A 15,632-nucleotide genomic window follows, 5' to 3' on the forward strand; every position below is an offset into this window, starting at 1 on the left:
ACATTGTGTTGGCCAAGTTTTGAGCATTTATTTAATTGATACTTGAGTAATACTGTTGACTGTACTGTGTAACAGTTTGTATACACTCTGACACTGAAAGTAAAAGGGCATAATTGGTTTGGCAGTCAACAATTTTTTTGAAGACTTTGATATTTTTCTTATCTGCGTTAGATAAACTGACAAATCCAGCAATTCTCAGATTAGAGTCGGCATATTTAAGAGGTCATCTTCTGGTTGTCTCCTTCAAGGGTCGAGTCAGGCTCACAACCAGTAAAACCCTCGTTGCCACCTGACATTCTCTGTTATTAAACTGATTTTAGAGTATCACGCAGTCGGTTACGTTCTATGTGTATTTTTTTTTCGCTTCTTGCTACGCTTTGTTAGCAATTTATTAATGATTTTTTTTATAAACTATTATATTCAACTTTTTGGTTTTTTGCCCTTTTTGTGTGTGAGTGAAGACCTTTAAAGCAGTTTGTTGTTGGTGTTTTTGGGTTTTTTTCTTTCGATTTTGCTTTATGTTGCCCTGAGAAAATTGCTGATTAATAATTTTTATGTCATTTTGGCTTGGCGTATAAGTCGCTACTCAAATATTTAATAAATATTATTAAATGTTTTTGCATTAGCTAATGCATATTTATTGAAACCAAATTTGAAACTTTTATTTCCTTATAATTATGTAGAAGGAAAAAGGTTTCTCTTTGCATTTTAATTAAATTTTGTTAAATTTCCAAGAATTGGTGAAAATAAATGTTTTATACAAAAGTTTTCAATCCATTTCCGATTTCATATATACGCATATGTTTAAAAAAAAAATTGTACTATATAAATGTTTTCCCACTTGTAGACTAGATTTATTACTTAACACATTTTTAAACGGACCTTAAGGCTAACAAGTTAATAATCGAAAATATTTTTTAATTCTTAATTAACATCTAACTGAAAATAAAAATATGTGTTTTCGAGTTCAAAGCGTTATTAACAACTATAATAAATAGGTAATTAGAAATATGTTAGCAAGGAAGGACTGACGTATTTATTTGGAACTCTTTTTCGTTTTGCCTTGCCCGATTCGCCTTTCACCAAAATAATATGGGCTGGTTCAATTTTTCTGCATTTTCGTTCAGCTCTCGATTACGTCATAAAATATAATTAGTATATATAAAAAGAATTTGTGTAGATGTGTAGACATATATACACATGCACACATTAATATATACTTATGTACATAAATCTGTATACATTTAATACAGATTATATTCATTTACTTATTGGGTTCCACTTTGCAAAATCTGTATTTTCTGTTGCATACACTTAGCCGTTTCTGGCGGGTAAATGGCTAACAGCTTGCAATTCAAATTTATTCACGGGGTGTTTACACGCTACAAATGCCTACAACTCTATGATTATTTAATACAAATAAAATATAGATTTTATTTATGTTATTATTACAGTTATGTGAATGAATTTTATTAAACTTCTTCCACTTTCTTTTACTAATTATTCCTTGCATAAACCGTTTCGAGTACTTTGCAAAGATCTCAACGGGCTCAATCACGTAATTAATTCAGAGTCCTCCGTTTCTATAATTAAGAACTCCATTTTAAACGTCCTATTTCGTGAATAACTTTTTCGCATGCACTTAACTAATTCATACTAATTATTTTTTTGGACTGATTGGTTTTAATTTCTCTGAGTTTTTTCCCAATTCATGCAACAAATCTTGTACCATTTTGCATTTAAATACACCCAGAAATCTTATAAATATTTCGTTTTTTTTTTTTAAATTTATATATATAATTTTAAATTTGATTTTAAACTTTAGTTGACATTAAATAAATAAATCAATAACCAACTCCGTTTCCACAATATCGATAAGAATCAATCGCAGTTAGCAATAAAAAACATAATTTTAAATTGATATCTTGTGAATATAAATGTTCTCACATGATATTTATCATGTTGAAAAGTTCCATCATTGAGAAACTTGAGAGAAAAAAGCTTATTAGCATCTAAGTCGAACGACTGATTTGATATAGCTAAATACCTGCTCCAGGGAATCCCCTAGTCGAGCTCAGTCTTGAGTAGAGCATTCTTACTTGTTGCTGTTCGCTGTGTTTGCCGCAAAGCTGGTCTGTGATTGCGGAAGTTGCCTTCTCGGCCAGTCAAATTCTACAGCTGTCTGGTCTGCCTACCAGCCAATTAGACACCAAGTGATGGAGGTTTCGTTGTGGTCTTGTTGCTGAGCAGCGTCGACTCGTCGAGTTGCCGAGCGGCCAGTGCCAAAAAGTGGCAACAAGCAACACACGAGTAGCGACACGTGCTTACAGCGACACTCGACCAGGCTGCAGGGGAGGGGGTGGGTGTGGGGTGGTTGTGGGGCAGGTGTCAATGTTGTAAGCCGGTGTGAAAATAGAAAATGCTGGCAGATATATGCATGCACAGGCAGAGTCTGTTGGTGCCAGTTGCTGTTTGTTGACTGTTGTTGTTTGTCTGCGCTTATGGAATTGTTTATAAATGATGCAGCAGCGGCAGCAGCAGCAACGGCAGCAGCAACGGCAGCAGCAACAACAATAACAACAACTGCAAACTGTGCCGATTTTGGTGTTGATGAAGTGCTGAAGTGCAAAGGCAATTGTTATACACTGTGAACCTATTAAAAATGGGTACAAAAGTATGTAAATGCAACAGGCAGAAGTATGTAGTCGATGAGTAGTTGATGAGCAACCGACAATAAGAGCTAAAGATCTGGAATATAAGTTCTTGTATTGATCAATTGATCGATGACTATACTCGCTGGTTACAGGGTATATCAGAGTCGAGCTGCAGCATTCATATTTGTTGTTGCCCAACGCTGCATTTGTTTGTGAATTAATAAAATTTTAATTATGTTGCAACAAATAATTGTGCACTTGTGCAGAATAACGTGGCAGTCAAAAGCAAACAAGCTGCTGCTGCTGCTGCAGATACCTGCAACAGCAACAATGACTAACAATAAAAAACAATTTGAATAATTGATCGCGTGAGCATTTTTTATGCATTCTAAATTAAATTGGTTGCCTAGTCAAAGAGTAAAAAACAAGAAACGCTGCACATCGAATCAAATAGAATACATTTGCCAAATGGCACATTGACATTGACTAATTCATATTCATATTTAAACATTTTATTTTATTCGTTTTTAGCCAATTTGCAAACATAATAATTACATAAACATAGAAAGTGATCATGAGCATCTCACACAAATTAAAATTATAAAATTGGAATCGAAATCGGAACCGCATTTTTATTGATTAAAATTCAGAAACAGAAAAATTGGCAAAAATTCGGGAATCAAAAATTTATAATACTTTAAGTATCAAAATTGGAATACTTCGGTTTGACACCCTCGATTTAAATATCTGCCAAGAATAGACAGATTCATTTTTACAGTAATATCAGGTATATAATAATGTATATAATAAAGCACAAAAATAACAAATTATACAACGAAAAAGCTGCAAACGATTTTCTTAATTCTCAAGAGCAAAAAAAGTGGGTTGCTATGGTTGCAAACAAAATTGACACTGTAACTCATTGCATTGAATAATGTTTGAATACTTCTCCAGCAATATGTTTGAATAATTGAGAGTAAATATTGAGTTGCTTAAGCTGTTTTTGCCATAACAGCGGCACATTGTTTCGGCATTAATTGACTACTGTTCGTGGTCAACCAGCTCCTTGGCTCGTCCCCATCTGGCTACTGGTGACCATGACATCAGCTGAGTTGTCTCCAGGCCACTTCAGAGTTTTTTTTTCTTGTGCTGGGGTCGTTGTTCTGTTAGAATTTCCACCGAAACGGTATTTCATGTTGCATAAGGCAATATCACATTTTCCAAAGTTGTTTTTTAAGCCACTTCACAATAAGAAAATCAACGATTTAACATTGAACCTAAGCGAATTATTCTCTGCATTTGGCGTTCAACTTGCATCAGCAAGAAAGCATTTTTCATCGCACAGAATATTTAAAGAAAGCTGAGATTGCTGTGACGGAAGCATTTTTCAGTTCTGACTTGATAACGGCGCTGTTTTTGTTTCCGGTTTTATATGTGGATATCTTTATTATTATTATTATTTATTTGTTGTATTCATTTTATACATATTTATATCTTTTTCTCTCTTTGTAACTATCTCAGTATATCTTGAAAGTTTTTATTTAAAGTAAGAACGATTGCTTTTAAATATTGAAATCATTCATTTAACAGTATAAGAAATAAAAATATTTATTTATTATTTGCAATTTAAATTTGAATTTATTATTAAAGTTTTTATTTAAAGTAATGTGGAAGTATTACTTTTAAATATTGAAATCTTTAAATTCAGAGTATAAGAAATAAAAAGATTTATTTATTATTTCCATTTATATTTAAATTTATTTTTTATTTTATTATTTTTTTCTTTATAATTAAAATAGTCATGTTTAAAAATACTCAGAGTATTTAAATTTATTGCATCTATTTCTATAGTCTTTCATACTACGTATACAGACATTATGTTATATGAACTTCTGATCTTATTTGTGCAAACAAAAAGAGTTCACATTTGAAGAATTCAATGAACCTTACTTAACTTGCTGGTGAAGTCGCCCCACAGCACAGAATTCCGCGTATTGCTGGCATCAAGTGACTTTTTGCTATATAACAAAAGTATATAATTTTTTTCTTTAATAACTTCTAAGCGTTCGTTCACACACAAAACATCAGATTATGTACAGTGTCTTCAAATTACACGGCTTATCATTTAATAAAATTCGGGGAATTCATTAAAAAACGAACAACAAAGAAAACCAAAAGAAATATAAGAAAAAAGAAAAAAACTAACTAACTACATATTTAAATATATCGAATTTCCGCAAGTAAATAAGCGAAAGCAAAGCCAAATTTAGAGAGCCAAAGAGCAAACTATTTGTTGTACCTAATGCGTAGGCTAAGGGCATGCCTTAATAATAACAACAACTACAACAACAACAAGAAAAAACCGCAAAACTCAAGAACCAAATTCCTGGTAAAGCTCAAATCCTGTTTATTTCCTTTAAGCTACCTAAGCAACCAGAAGGCGCAGCCACTAAATCTTCTATAGGTAGTTTTCAGATGCTTTTGTATCTGCAGGTGTGTGCGTGTGTGTGTGTGTGTGTGCGTGTGTGTGTGTGTGCCTGCTTATGTGCTTCGGTTTTCATATATCGTCTCGTCGCTGATTTATTATTTACTTTATAAAAAATGCCTCGGCCTCAGCTTTGGTTTTAGCTTCAGCGAATCTTTTTCTCATCGTTTGTTTGTTTTGATTTTTTTTTAGGCGACTTTTGCTTAATTTGTGTCTTGGAGGGGAAAAAATTCTATTCATTAGAAAGAGTGTGTGTGCGAAAGAGACACAGAGCGGGAGAGAAAGAGACAGAGAGAGAGATAGAGAGAGAGAGAGAGATAGAGAAGAGCTGCACATCTCCCTGGCGGACGCTTCACGGAAATCTTGTTAAATTTCGCTTGATTGAATTTGCCTGCATTTGGCGGTGTTTTATTTTTTTATTATTTCTTTTTTATTCTGTTATTTGTTGTTGCTCTTTTCTGTTTTTTTTTTTTTATTTTTTATTTGTATTTGTCAAGCGCCTCAAATTGACCACACGCACAGCATCGCAGCGCAGAATGACTGGCGAAGCCATAGCCGAGAGCTGCTGAAATACTTCTTATGTAACTCATAAATTGCCATACAAACTCATATATCAGCATTTTAGAAACACACACACACACACACGCTCACACAAACTCAGCTCTCAAACCGCACAATTTACGGCAAGGAAATGAAACATAAACAACTTTGAGCTGAATTTGATAGTTGCAACTCGAAATTTAGACACTCTTACGGAAGAATTGAAGAACTAATCTGAATTTTAATAATTTTAATAATCAGGGTTTTCAATTTCTGTTTTTTACAAATTTTTCCTATAATTAAGAAATATAACAAAATAACCTTTTTAATTTATAACATTTTTTTTGTATCTTTAAAAACTAATCTTAAAACTAAAACACTTTTCTAGTTTTTAGGGCAATTTTCTAGATTTTATGTTAATTTTTTCTGAGTACTTGCGAAGACAGCTCCAATTTGGGAGACATTTGCATGGTTTTATACCCTTCCAAAGAGTACTATGATTTTATTACGAGTGTGTAACGCATTGAACCATTAAACCAAATAATGTCAAAGATAAAGTCAAAAAACCATGGAATTATTATGTTTAGTTTAATTGAAGATAATATAAACATTTAAAAAAATATGACAAATTAAAACAAAAAATGAAAATTTTGAATCTGTTTGAGAATGCAGCTATTTGAATAATATAAGAAAGATAGTAGCAGGGAATGGATTGAGTATATTTGTTCATGATCCGCATCAATAGCCGAGTCGATATAGACATGTTCGTCAATCTGTCTGGGAACTTTCTTTTTTGTGTTTTGTTTTTTTTTTCTCTGAATTTCCAACAGTTAATTTCCGATTCCGGTTAGAGTTTGATTGGCTGCCTTAAATGCTATCAGTTACATATATCTACACGGATGTGTAATCTTCAGATAGCTGTTGTTTTAATTGAGTTGACCAAATGGTTGAGCAAGTCTGTGAGATCTACGCAGAGGGCATTTGGAAGCAATCAGCTGGCTAGAAGCAAAAGCGTGTTGGCAGCACTGAGGAAGCTGGAGGATTGCAATAAAGTCACAGCATGGCAGCTACCTGGGTGGAGTCCATAGATGCCGCTACACGCAACGCTGCTCCCTCAAAACTCGCTGCCGTCGCCAGTTCCCCTTAACCTGCCTCTTAGCTGGTAATAGCCAAGAAAACCGCAGAAAATGCTATACAGCTAAACAGGCAGAGAGAGAGAGAAGGGGCAGAGAACGGATAAAGCTGGCCAAGATGAACTTCGCTGCACAATGAGATTTATTTATCGTGATTGTGCGCTTAATTGAAAATTGTTTGAAAGGCCGCACATGACGCGGCTACTTGAGAAGCGCAACAGGAATCGCCAGCTCGCCAGTTGGCCAGTTGGCCAGTTGCAAGTAAGTTCCCAGATCGCAGTTCCCAGTAGAGTCTTGGAAAACTGATTCTCATATATCAACGTGACCCATCTCACTGAACTGAGTGCTCTATGGCTCTGGACTGTCATGCTTAACGGTATTTTTAGCACACACACACTAACACACACACACAAATGTATCTATTGACATACATTTTGTTTTTGCGTATTTTTTGTTGGCTCCTGCGAGCGACTTTACGGACAATTTGTCAACGACATGGACAAAGATAGCAGCAGAAATTGTTGCCAGTTGTAAAATTAAAATGTCAAAGCCGACAACAACAAGGATCTGAAATAAAGAACATTTGTGCACACAGTCAGAGAGAGAGAGAGAGAGAGGGGGCAGTCGCCCACCCAAGGAATGCGTAGCCACCATGAATGGAATCCATCAACCGCCCATGGAGCAAAGGCCTCCAGCTGGCAGTTGTCAAGCAACGCAGCTACGCTGCGCTACTCCGTATTCAATCAGTTTTCAAATGCGTCGCATATTTCTGAACACAATATAGTGGATACCTTGGGCAGGGATTGTGTGGGGTGGCAGTGGTATCCACTTAGCCTCGGGTTGTTTCACATGGTTGCCATTTGCCATAATATGATAATTTCTTAAACAAACTGACATCTTGGCTAGTAACAAACAACTGATATTTTAACTAAAATCGGCCTAAAATGCAAATCATCCTGAAAATTAGATTTTCGGAAATTTAAATTGATTTTTTTCAGAGTTACTCTCTGAAGGATTGTTAAGTTAAAACGAATAACTGTGATAAGTTGTGAACTATAAAAATATATATGTCTAGTTTATTGTTTGGTGACATTTTTATGTGTTATTTAAATAAGATAATATTAAATGTAAAAAATATTGAAATATATGCCATAAATAAATAAATTTTAAATACATCTTTAAGCTTTGCTATAAAATGAATGGATGAGTTAGAACTTAATACAATAAGTATCACATCACATCATATTGGTGAAAAATATTAATAATTATTAATTAAATTTAATTATGATGTGAAAAAATAATATATATCTTTATATATGTCCATTTAATTAAAAGGACTTGAGACACTCTCAGATAGATAATAATTCCTGTTGTCTAACTTATTTTAGAAGAGGCTTGAGAAAAAGCCATAAAGCTATAAATATGGCTTATATTAGAGCAAAACATTTCGAAGATACCCAAATAGATCCTCAAGCCATGAAAAACCTGCTGGCAATACATTTATTAGATAATAAAAAAGTTAAGTGTAGCAAATTAATTAAGTAAGATATAAAATTGTTTTACGAGCACCATCTTGTTATGACGAGTATATTTCTTAAATTCGCTCTCTGATAGATTGCAAATACAAACAAAGCAGCAAAATAATATAAATAAAATAATGTTTACAATAGACGAACTAGTTAAAATTGCTCACAGAGCTCTTTCATCTAATTATCAGCAATTTCTCAATTCGTTGCCAAGCTACTCAGTTCTTAACTAGCCAACCTGCTGGCCCAACAAGCGGCATATGCTTTCAGCCATCAGGCCCGAACACAAAGAGCAACCCTAATGACACAGCGCCCCTCATTCGCCCTTCAGCTCGGCGGGGGTGCCGCTCAATTCCATCACTGGCAAAAACACAAAATACTTTACAGAATAAGCGCTCGAGGACATCCTTGACAAGTCGCCTACACCACCCGTTGCTCCATGGATTCGCCGCCCTAATGTGATGTGTGCCTCCTCCACACCCACACCCTCCCCACCTCCACGCCCACTTCCCCTTTGTGTTTTATTTTAAATTGTTTTTACTTTGATGTGTGTACTTCTGTTTTGGACTTGTTGCGTTTGCAACTGATTGTTGGAATTGGGATTTTGAAGCCGCACTTGATAAATATATATAAATAATAAAATCAATTCATATGTCAGGATTTTGCCGGGATCATAATATTTCACGTGGAAAACAAATACATATAAGTAGGTAATAAAATGATGCGATTGTCGAGTTGAGTTGTAAAACAATTCAATAATCATTCAGATGAAAAGGAAAACGAATTGTTATTGATTCATGATTGGTAAGCAAAATATCTTATCCAAAGTTTCAAAACAATTCTTGCCTTTCTTAAGAATCGTTTTCAATGGAAAATAAATATATATTTTCAGTGATTGAAAATGCTATGCTCCTTTGTAGTTTTGCTATTGCTACCAACTTTCAAAGAGCAATAGCAGAAAACTGAAACGAATGCTCTTTCGCTCTGCTCTGCAAGAGTAATAACAGTAATAACAGTAATAGCAGTAGCAAGAGCAAAAAAAAAAAATGCTCTCTGTAGTTTTAGCAATAGCTGAAAGAACAAGAGCAAGAGCGAGAGCATAGCAACTAAATTGTACAGCTTCTGCTACTGCTACTGCTACACTGCAATACTAATTGCGTATTTGTATTGCAATTCAGGCACTGAAATATATTCAGTGTTCAATTTTTTCAATGAGCACCCATTTGAAATTTGTAGAAAAACACGCGCTGCCATTTAGTTTGATTATCACAAATCACAAACAAAATCAGCAATCATCGAATTCATATTATATTATTTTTAGTTCTAGCAAGAGAATCTTTGCCACTGGATCGATTTCTGGTTTGGCTTTTACAACCTATCAAATATGTTTCGGGGCTATAAGAACTGAAGACAGAGACACAGACAATGCAAAGATACTTCCAACATTTTTAGTACAAAAATCAGGTTAATATCTCGTCAGGTTAATATCTCGTCAGGCAGTTAAAGTCAAAGCCATTGCGAATAAACGTGTGAATTTTATGTGTTGGCTGAAATTTTAAGAGGCTTTCAATTTAATGGGGCATTGCGATTCGCTAAGAACACCACACCAGGTAAAATAAATTGCAGTTTCAGAAATGCATGGAAAAAAAAGAAGAAAAAAATCAAAACAAACAAAACAGAACAGGAACAAGAACGAATGAACAAATTGTACATATCACCATAGAGAGATGGAAGACTCTTGCTTTATTTATTGTGCGATGCCTTACGACAATGTCCTTTGTGCGGCATTTTCCGGTTTTGCCTACAGTCACAGTGCACAGGTGTCGACGACTGTGTGTCAATTACTTAATTTTAATGGCTTTTATTATGCACTCGCACACACGGTAAAGTGTAAAATACACACACACACACACACACACAACACTTGCCCGCGAAGAATGCGCACCGTGTGGGCCATTAGCAAAATACAAGTCAATGAAGTCAAGTTGGGAAAAGTTGATCGCGTGAGTTGCGGCGATTTTAAGAGTGGACTTTGTTCAGATCACAGAACAAGCTAAAGACAGATTACTTTAGAAGCGGGCAATTGCATATGAGGGTGGAGTTTGAAAGAGAGAGTGAGTCAGAGAGAGAGTGAGAGACAGAGACTGAGATTGAGGGACAGAGAGATCTCGTCTAGCAGAGCCTGAAACTAGCTATTAAATGGATTAGAAATCTGAATGAGCGAATGGATCTCAGAGACTATAATCTTCAAATTAAGAAGATAAGTTCTCGTATAACAGTTTGAGCACAGACACATCCCTAATAAACCTAAGTCTGTAATAATGTTCAGCTATTTTTTTGTTCTGATACAATCTTTTCGGGTTAAATAATATCAGTTGCGATAAATGTTGGTTTATTCCGATTATGAATTTCAATTGGCAAAAATGGTTTCGGTTATTTTTAATATAGAAAAACATTTTATTATTAGGAAAACAATCTTCGCTAGATAATTCCATCTTAGGGACTCATTTTTAGAACCCGAACGCCAACATTAATTATTTAATAGCGCTCGAATAACTAAAATTGTTCTTTTATTGACTGATTAAACTTTTATTGACTGATTAAAAATACTATTTTAAAACAATTGGATTTTTTACTCTTTGTTTTATTATATGTATCAGTTAAAATAATATTTAAAATGTTGCATATAATTAATTTTTTTAAAGAGAAAACAGTTAAACAACAATATTTTTTATATATTTCAATATTGGTTTTCATTTATTTGTGTAAATAAATTGAAAGAGAAAATACAAAGCTACTCGAATATTGTTAAAGAAAAAATATTATTATATTAAAATGTAACTTATCAAACTAAAAATTAAAACTAGTATTTAAAGTATTTATTTGAAATGCTATTTAAATTAGATTGGCTTATAGTATATAATAAGGAAAAAATAGAATAACAGATCGTATTTAAGTATGTACATTTATATTTGCATGTGCACTTAAACATTCATAAAAATAAATAAGGTTGACTATTTGGTTACTTGGATGGTATTTGGTGCGAATCCGAATCTGAATCCGATTCCGATTCTGAGTCAAAGTCGCGAGTTTGAGTGAATATTATATCTATCCACTTGTTGCTAACTGCTGACTGGCTGACTGCCAGCTGCTCGTGGCCTGTTGCTGTTGTTGTTGTTGTATAGATTTTGTTTATGACGCCCCAACAACAAATGTACAAAACACAGGTGTCGTGTCGTTGGTTTATTATTTCAGCGCGACGAAGAAACAGAATTAAAACAACAAAATATCACACACACTCACTCGCCCATAATCATACAAATGAATAAATATGTAGACAAAACTACAGGCTAAGGCACACATTTTGAATAACGCACTAACCGTAACAAATGTGTAAGCTTTATGTAAATCTTGAGTTTCGATTGCACTTCGAATTTGTTTATTAAATTCAGTTGTTATTGTTGTTGTTTTGACAGACAGCAGCAACAAAAACAAACATCTGCAAACTGCTTTCTGTTTGGCGGTATGGTGAGTATGCGCATTCGAAATACGTTTCTCACAACTCATTTGTTACGCACTAAAGCGCTGCTATTTCGTACCTCAAGCGTTTAATATGCAATTAAAACATTGTTTAATCATATTTCAAGCGCAATCAGTAGCCCCTAAAAGTAAATAAAAATACAAAGATTTCAGTGCTTTGTAACACTTAACTAAAACTTGACAGCACTGAAAGCGTTCACAACTGTTGCGCACAGCTGAGTGACGTGAGCAGTTGCTTGCATGGCCAGTTATCGATATAACACAAATATCAAACTCACGATAAAGCTGAGGGCAACTATTAATTAATAATATTCTATTAAACTCTGTATATTTTCTTAATATTAATGATATTTGTAATTAAATACATATTTTCTTACAGTTTTTTTAAGAATATATTTTAAGTTCCTAAGCATGCCACTGTGCATAGTTCGGCCAGCTGTTTTTTGAAGTTTTGCAGCACTGCTTCGCATGCCTTGCGGAGTATAGGTTGGCTTTTGCGGCTTTTGTTTGCCAGTTACTGCCAATTGCATTTAGAATGGGCGATTTTCAAACATGGCTCAACGACCAACTCCGCCAGCTCAATACAGATGAAAGTGTATTTGGCGCGTACATAATTGGCATACTCGAGGGAGAGGAAGAAACGCAAGATGAAAAGATTGAGGCACTCGAGGGCATACTCAGCGGAACGGGCGTAAGTCATCCGAAGCGTGGCCATTCTGTCAATGTGAAAAATACACATTTTGCAGGCTGTTAACACGGAAGAGCTGGTGGCCAGCATACTGCAAAAGTGGTTGCAGAGCCATCCCAGTGCAGATGAGCCGCCCAAAAAGGGTCTGGACATCGATGTGAATGCCCAGCTTGCCAAGTTGCTGGAACAAAAGCTGCAACCCGTCGCCAAGGAGCGTGCATATACCGAGGAAGAACTGCGAATTAAACAACAAATACTGGCTCAATACTCCCAGGTTTGACCATTAGAGTTCTTTGAGCAGAGTGAAATTAAATTTCAAATATAATTAAATTTGATACTCGTATTCTTCTGCTTGGTCACAATGGTCAATTACAAATGCTAAAGAGCCCTTTCAAATTAGTCTATCAAATGTACTTAATTTAAAATCTAGAACAATTTAGTTCTAATTTTTTGCATAGAATAGTAAATCTTAAATTGAGAAACGAAGCTAAAGTTAACAGTCAGTAAAACTAGCATCAATGCCTCAATTTTCTTATTTGCCTTGCGAAAGATGTATTTCTTGATTTATTACATTTAATCTTCAATCCTTTTCCCAACCGATTAAATAATGAAATAATGTGGTATATTACCGTACATATTTTCTTCTAAACCATAATAATAATAATGTAGGCTGATCTAGACAAGCGAAATTATTATCATAAGCAATTTATGTTTACACTGTAAATGACCGCTTAATAACAAAAGATATATCGTTCCAAACAACAAACAAAAATTATTATGTATTCGATGAAATGACAATTAACGTTTATGTCTTTTACAACCACAGAGCGCCGTCAGCGAGGAGGAAAACGATGATTCGGATAGCGAAATCGCTGAGCCAAGCGGCTCAAGCATCATGGCACCCAATACCAACAAGTCGGATGTGGCGAACTTGGCCAAGGAGAAGCGCGAGCAGGCACGGCAGGACAGTGCGGCCAAGAAGCAAAAAGACAAGGATGATCGTGAGAAGCAGAAGCAGCTGCGCGAGGAGAAAAAAGAGAAACGCAAAACCGTTAAAGGCGAGCGTCGTCGGTAGCCAGCAAGATTAGAAAAAAACCGTCCGCAACTTCCATGAATTCAGTCACAATATGTAGAATATATACTATATAAAAAATTGTATTGCAATCAAATTACCAAAGTATCAAATTGTAATTAACATCAATGTATTTTAGTTGCGAATTGATTTGATATTTGAAATTGTTTTCACTATATTAAATATAAAATCGTTTTCACAATGCAGCAATTTTAATTCGAACTCTAATACTAACTTGTTTCTAATTTACTTCTAGGAATTATGTTTAAAACTTTAGTTTTCACATTTGCATCCAATTAGTGATTTATAGTGTCGCAATTTATGTAGTAATTGGCTCCTCAACATCCTTATTTTCCTCCGCACAAGCTGCCGGCTCCTGATCCGCTGTTTCGTCGTTATTATCATTCTCGTCGTTTATCTCTGAGCTTCGATTAGCCGCTTGCAGCTCTATTGATTGTTTTTTGATAGCCCCAATATCATCTAATTGGATGCGTCTATTGTTTCGATCCAAGCACTTCACCTTGACATCAATGAAATCGCTAATGTGCTCCTCATCCCAACTCGAATACTGCAAAGGATGCCACAGTTAAATTAAAAAACCATTTCAGGAAAATAGCAGTAGGAAAGGTTTCAAACTACACAGCTAATTGAAAATTAAAAAAAAAAAATATGGAAAGGAAAGCGATTTGCATGAAATAAAAATAACATATTCCTGAGGATCATTGATTATTAATAACTATTACATTATTATTATTATTAATTTTAAGTATGCAATATTATATGTTTACTGGCTGATATAGCCTTCGACAACATCCATGTTTATTCATGCCTTTTATATTTAAATAAATATTGGATTTTGGTAAACAAGTTTCATTAATGAAGAGTCTCAGAATGGCTTTTATTTAAATACCAGAAAAAATTAAAAAGTTAGTTTAATTTGCTATACGATTTTATTACAAAATAAAATGAATGCTTAAAATTTATTTAAAACAAAATATATAAATAACTTAACCGATACGGTTACTAGATAGATTATATATTAGATCTTATGTAAATAAATACAAAATAATAAAATCAAATTTAATTGCAATATCTTCAAATTTTCAAAACTTTTAAATAAATACTTAAATTCATGACTTTACCACTGAGGTGGATGTGAAGATCAACTGCTGTTCATGTGGCCTGTCCGCATCCTGTGACGTTTTCACACGCAGATATTTCTGCAAGAGATTCGTTTGCTCATCCTTGCGCCAGATACAAAGGCGACTGTTGTGCAGCCAATTCTTGTCCAATATATCCCGCTTCTTCAGCAGCAGATCCAGTTCGGCGAGCTGGACAAACTGCTTTTTGGGCGGTAAACTGTGCGATCTCTTCGACGTGGAAGGGTTATCGAAATCATCGTCGCTTGGCTCCGTTTCCAGCTCATCGTCATCATCGTCGTCGGACTCGAAGTCCTCGTCGCTTACCTTTGTCGGAATAGTGCGTTTCTTGTTTTTGGCTGCAGTCATTGGGGCGGCTCCTTTGCGCTTGCGTCCGCTTCCGCCAGCGTCGCCGCTGACGGTGCTATTGGTGCCAGTGGGACGTGGCTGCTTCTGCTGGGGCTTTTTGTTCGGACGCCAGTCCTCCTCGGAGTCGTCGTCGTCGGGGCTGTAATCCTCCTCGTCGGAGTCCAAATCAAATGTGGTGGTCACCAGTTCGGTGCGACTACGCATTTTCCACCTCAAGCTGCCAGGAAATTCTCTATCCGTGATTTTCTCTGACTGAAAAAAATGTCGTGTTTGTTGTTGTTGATTTCACGGAAATTGCACGGGGAAATTGCAATACAGCCTCTCAACTGCGTCCCGAATGGGGGTTGTTTTTTTGTGGCTGACCTCGAAACTCGCTCAGCTTCTTTCAGGAGCTTTTCTCTGCCTGAAAGCTTGCGACAGTGTTGCATTCGCCAGGGGCAAGCATCGAGAGCTGTTGCATGTTTATATCTGCATATATATATTTTT

General features: G+C 35.2%; 2 protein-coding genes across 2 annotated transcripts; one reads left to right on the top strand and one right to left on the bottom strand.

Moving 5' to 3' along the window:
• Positions 1-12,155: 12,155 nt before the first annotated feature.
• LOC6566488 (coiled-coil domain-containing protein 43) lies at positions 12,156-13,866 on the top strand. Its single transcript, XM_001993072.3, has 3 exons — positions 12,156-12,569; positions 12,625-12,840; positions 13,393-13,866. The coding sequence occupies exons 1-3, from the start codon at positions 12,414-12,416 to the stop codon at positions 13,639-13,641; spliced, it is 621 nt and encodes a 206-aa protein (XP_001993108.1). The 5' UTR covers positions 12,156-12,413; the 3' UTR covers positions 13,642-13,866.
• Positions 13,867-13,911: 45 nt separating this feature from the next.
• LOC6566489 lies at positions 13,912-15,444 on the bottom strand. The gene is made up of 2 exons (XM_001993073.2): positions 14,781-15,444; positions 13,912-14,206 (listed from the first exon to the last, which is right to left on the bottom strand). The coding sequence occupies exons 1-2, from the start codon at positions 15,348-15,350 to the stop codon at positions 13,958-13,960; spliced, it is 819 nt and encodes a 272-aa protein (XP_001993109.1). The 5' UTR covers positions 15,351-15,444; the 3' UTR covers positions 13,912-13,957.
• Between the last annotated feature and the right edge of the window lie 188 nt (positions 15,445-15,632).

This window comes from Drosophila grimshawi, unplaced genomic scaffold (assembly GCF_018153295.1).
Source record: "Drosophila grimshawi isolate 15287-2541.00 unplaced genomic scaffold, ASM1815329v1 contig_1377, whole genome shotgun sequence".
In the NCBI taxonomy this organism is placed as follows: Eukaryota; Metazoa; Arthropoda; class Insecta; order Diptera; family Drosophilidae; genus Drosophila; species Drosophila grimshawi.

Coding starts and splice junctions, on each gene's coding strand:
- LOC6566489 (XM_001993073.2), bottom strand. CDS start 15,350: ATGCGTAGTCGCACCGAACTGGTGACCACCACATTTGATTTGGACTCC. Junction 14,207..14,780: donor TCTTCACATCCACCTCAGTG/GTAAAGTCATGA, acceptor CATCCTTTGCAG/TATTCGAGTTGGGATGAGGA.
- LOC6566488 (XM_001993072.3), top strand. CDS start 12,414: ATGGGCGATTTTCAAACATGGCTCAACGACCAACTCCGCCAGCTCAAT. Junction 12,570..12,624: donor GCATACTCAGCGGAACGGGC/GTAAGTCATCCG, acceptor CACATTTTGCAG/GCTGTTAACACGGAAGAGCT. Junction 12,841..13,392: donor TACTGGCTCAATACTCCCAG/GTTTGACCATTA, acceptor TTACAACCACAG/AGCGCCGTCAGCGAGGAGGA.